General features: G+C 48.0%; 1 protein-coding gene across 1 annotated transcript in view; it reads left to right on the forward strand.

Moving 5' to 3' along the window:
• The window catches only part of LAMP5 (lysosomal associated membrane protein family member 5), a 7,759-nt gene extending 6,456 nt beyond the window's left edge, over window positions 1–1,303 (forward strand). Inside the window, exon 3 of the mRNA XM_009282560.1 lies at window positions 1,125–1,303. Coding sequence (XP_009280835.1) covers window positions 1,125–1,303 — 179 coding nt within the window. The remainder of the gene's footprint in view (window positions 1–1,124) is intronic.
• The last annotated feature ends 349 nt before the right edge of the window (window positions 1,304–1,652 follow it).

Raw genomic sequence — 1,652 nt, forward strand, 5'->3', positions numbered from 1 at the left:
TTGCTGTTTTTGTTTTCAGCACAATTCTAGTACTGTGAAGAAGATGATCCAGGGGCCAGAGCACTGTCCCTCCTGTACCCCATAACTATGGTTTTTGTTGTGGGTTTTCTTTTTTTGCCCCCAGAGTTGGTGTTTTTCTTCTTTTTGGTCTGGCAGCCCCATCCTGGCAACATGAGCTCTGCCTGTCCATCAGCACGGATAAGCAAGAGTCTGGCGGGGGAAAAAAGTAAATCGTGATCCTGTCATTCAGGCCTGCAGTAGACTCTGGAAGTGTAAGGGAGCTGAACCGGGATTACCAGCGTAACGTGTTTCCTAACCTTGGTTGCTGTGCCTTTGCGAGCTAGACAGAAAAGTGTTTTCCCATTGTGTGGTGGTTATTATTTTCTAGTGGTTTATTAGACTATGACGGGGACTCAGGCCAGAGGGAAGAACGCTGGGGAGGCTCGTGTTGCTTCTGCTCATCCTTTGCCATATTTGACAAAAAACGTGGGGTGCCAGGATGCTGTTTGACCACAAACACGCACGTGCTCTGCCAGTGCTGGTGAACTCCCCGTGGGGAGCTCATGGAGAGGGGGGAGAGATGCTGCAAGATCTCTGACTTGCAGATAGAGGGGGGAAAAATCTTTTCAACGTTGAGCAGGGTAAGTCTGATGCAGGATTAAAGACTTACTGATGTTGAGGTCTTGTGTTACAATATTTATAGCCTCTATAACTGAATAAACAAAGCAGATCTTCAGCCACGGTTGGGAAACTTGTACTTTTGCCGTCCCGTTCCCAACGAGGCCATTGCTGTACTGGTGTGGTAGAGGCCTGAAGAGGAGCTTATGGGCATGAAAGTGTTTTTTCCCACCGCGTCGGCTGGTTCGATAGATGTCGCCTCTCCCTCCAAACGCTGCGTTGTGACTGTGATTTCACTTTCCTCCAAAGCAGTTGGTTTTCTTCCTGGGACTCCGATGATGGTTGCTGTCTCTCCTTGCTGCTGCGGCTGTTTTTGCTGCGCAGGGACCCCTGGCGCGGAGCTGTGACTCTGGGGAACTCGGTTCACTACTGCAGCAGGAGATCAGGTTTGCAATGTCTCATTCACTTCTCTGTTTCTCTCTTTCCTTTTCTTCCTTTCCCTGCAGAACACAAGTGCCCGGTGGACCAGAGGGAGCAGTTAGAAGAAACCCTGCCTCTGATTTTGGGCCTGATACTGGGGTTGGTTATCGTGATAACCCTCTGTGTTTACCATATCCACCACAAGCTGACAGCCAACCAAGTGCAAATTCCTCGGGACAGATCTCAGTACAAACACATGGGATAGGGGACAGGATCGAGCAGCCCAAATATTTATCAGGTAGAAAAAGCAAAAGCACTTTTTTCGAAGGGTGAGGAAAGGTTATGGGGGGGCGAGAGACGGTATTCACACCACCTAATGGCGGGTATTTCATGGAGACACACAAATTAAGGTTAGGCTTTAACGTAGTCGGTGCAGAGACATAGCTGTCTCTGTAAGAAGACTCAGAGCATCTGATTTTAGGAGTCTGTCTGTGGCAGTAGGTGATATGAATATTATCTTAAGCAGCTGGGCCGATTGTCTGGAAACAGAAATGCTTCACATGTCAAAGTTTAACACTGGGGGCAAAATTAGCTTTTTTCTTTCTTTTTTTTTT

Source organism: Aptenodytes forsteri, unplaced genomic scaffold (genome assembly GCF_000699145.1).
Source record: "Aptenodytes forsteri isolate BGI_AS27 unplaced genomic scaffold, ASM69914v1 Scaffold5, whole genome shotgun sequence".
NCBI classification, from domain to species: Eukaryota; Metazoa; Chordata; class Aves; order Sphenisciformes; family Spheniscidae; genus Aptenodytes; species Aptenodytes forsteri.